Source organism: Merops nubicus, unplaced genomic scaffold (genome assembly GCF_000691845.1).
Source record: "Merops nubicus isolate BGI_N331 unplaced genomic scaffold, ASM69184v1 scaffold8693, whole genome shotgun sequence".
Classification (NCBI taxonomy): domain Eukaryota; kingdom Metazoa; phylum Chordata; class Aves; order Coraciiformes; family Meropidae; genus Merops; species Merops nubicus.
In genome coordinates this window covers 1,689-3,842 of record NW_008596864.1, presented here as the reverse complement: position 1 = coordinate 3,842, position 2,154 = coordinate 1,689, and the positions used below count along the sequence as shown (strand labels likewise).

General features: G+C 46.8%; 1 protein-coding gene across 1 annotated transcript in view; it reads right to left on the bottom strand.

The window, feature by feature from the left end:
• BARD1 (BRCA1 associated RING domain 1) overlaps positions 1-340 on the bottom strand; it is a gene marked incomplete at its 5' end in the record, with an annotated part of 41,998 nt that extends 41,658 nt beyond the window's left edge. Inside the window, one exon of the mRNA XM_008936512.1 lies at positions 195-340. Within this exon, the coding sequence (XP_008934760.1) occupies positions 195-340 (146 nt within the window). The remainder of the gene's footprint in view (positions 1-194) is intronic.
• Between the last annotated feature and the right edge of the window lie 1,814 nt (positions 341-2,154).

The following is a 2,154-nucleotide window of genomic DNA, read 5'->3' as shown; positions in this document are numbered from 1 at the left end:
GCGCACCCCGGCCCCGGAGGCGGAGCAGCCTGGTCTCCAGGCCTGGCAGCACTGCAGGCTCTGTGCAGCCCGGGACCCAAAGCGGAGCAGCCTGGGCTCCAGGGCTGGCAGCACTGCAGGCTCTGTGCAGCCCAGGACCCAAAGCGGAGCAGCCTGGGCTCCAGGGCTGGCAGCAGACCCGGCTCTGCTCTCACCTGAGGCGCCCGCTCCCAGCAGCTGCCGCAGCCTGCCGCAAAGCTGAACCATGGTATCCAGCTGCCGGTTTATCTGTGCATCCTGCACCCAGGCTGGCACGTGGCACACAGGGCATTCCGTGCCAACACAGTCACCCACACAGGACCTGAAAGTCAAAGGTAAAGATCCATTACCCTACCGTAGTCACCATCAACCTTTTCATAGCCAAACGCTCAGCAAGAATTTCTTCATTTAGCATTGACAAACCGCTATTGTAGAGCCCGCATGATTTAGTCACAAACGCAGGAGAGGACACGCTCATCGCAGCAAGTGACAAACCATAATTAAGCAAGTCAAGCCCAGAGCCTTGTCAGGACATTGTCATGAAAGACGTGGTGGTATCTTGCGACTCCCATAGACTCGCAAGCTGATCCAAATATTCAAGGCATGTTAAAGCTCTGCTGCTGTTTGTCTCCAGATAACAACTAGGCTCAAACAGAACTACACATTCTTTTACACCTCAGCCAAAGGTAGGGCTTCTTTTCTGCAGCTTTCCATTTCTAAGCAAGTGACAGAAGGCCAATCCACAGCAAACTACCATTTCTACTTTTTCTTACTTACAATTTTCTTGATACTCTCAAGTTTCACCTGTCCGTACACCGTTCTGTAAGAGGTCCCACGAGGATCTGCAGGTGTTCAGAGTATTCCACCATTTTTCTCTTTCAGAGCATTTGTGTCAGGAGATGATCAAGGCAGGGCGAGTGGGGCAATGGATTTACTCAGTAAAGGTCATCTAACGCTTGTAGCTTCTTAGTAATACTCCTCTCACCATCACAGCCTAGAATCTTTTATTCATTTGATTAGTCCAGTGAGAGGACCTTTTGATTTGGCATCTGAACTGCAACATTCAAGGGCCATAGTTACTTCTCAGCTCCAAGCTAGCCTATTAAACACAGCTTAGAACTTCACACACCCAAGACCGAATTAATTCAGAAGTCTATGTGACCTTGCCACCATGTAGCACACACAATTCTACCCAGAGTTACAAAATTAAACATGAACAGTTCATGTCAAACATCCAAAGGAACAGAACACATGTAATATCAAGGCACTGCCACCTGGAGAGGAAGAACAAAGTCTGTGCATCTAGATAACCTAAAATTAGCTTGGGAGCCAAGAGTCACACACCACAAAACCAGCAGTGTATCAGTTAAGAATATCAGAATAACTACCACCACTTTCCTTAGGAGGAGAGTTATTTTCAGACCTGTTCTCTGCGCTGGCATCTCTCTCTCAAACACCACACAAGTTTCATGCCCAAGACAAGAAATTTGTTGTGTAAAAATTGCTGCTAGGTGTGGTTTATGCTTTAAACAGCCTGCTCTGAGCAGGTAAAAACCTCATGCTGGAGACACCACTATGACTGGGAGACTAAAGCACAGCTCTTGGCTCTGACATATTCTAGATGGCACTGACAAATCACTTGGAGCAAACATAAGAACCAACCAGGTCTTGTTCTCTAGGAAAGTTGGCCTCAGGTCTCCCATGTCTGTAAATGGTAGCGAAAGGAAATGCGGAATGACTTTTATACCATGACATTTCCTAATTACCTCTAGCTGTTGGGTTTTTATACTTAATGGATAATGACTGTAACTAACTTAGTAGAGTTACTCTGACAAAACTGCAGAAAGTTATCTTAATAAATATCTGTGCCCATAAAAAAAGTCATCCTGAGGGAGAACCAGTTGCATTATGTGTGATCTGGGGGCCTACAAGAAGGCTGAAGAGTGACTTTGACTTTTTACCAGGGCATGTGGTGATAGGACATGGGGTAATGGCTTTACACTGAAAGAGGGCAGATCTAGATTAGATATAACAGAGAAATTCTTCACTGTGAGGGTGGTGAGACACTCGAACTGGTCTCACCTGTTCCACACAACCCAGAGAGGTCCTGGATGCTCCATCCCTGAAAGTGTTCAT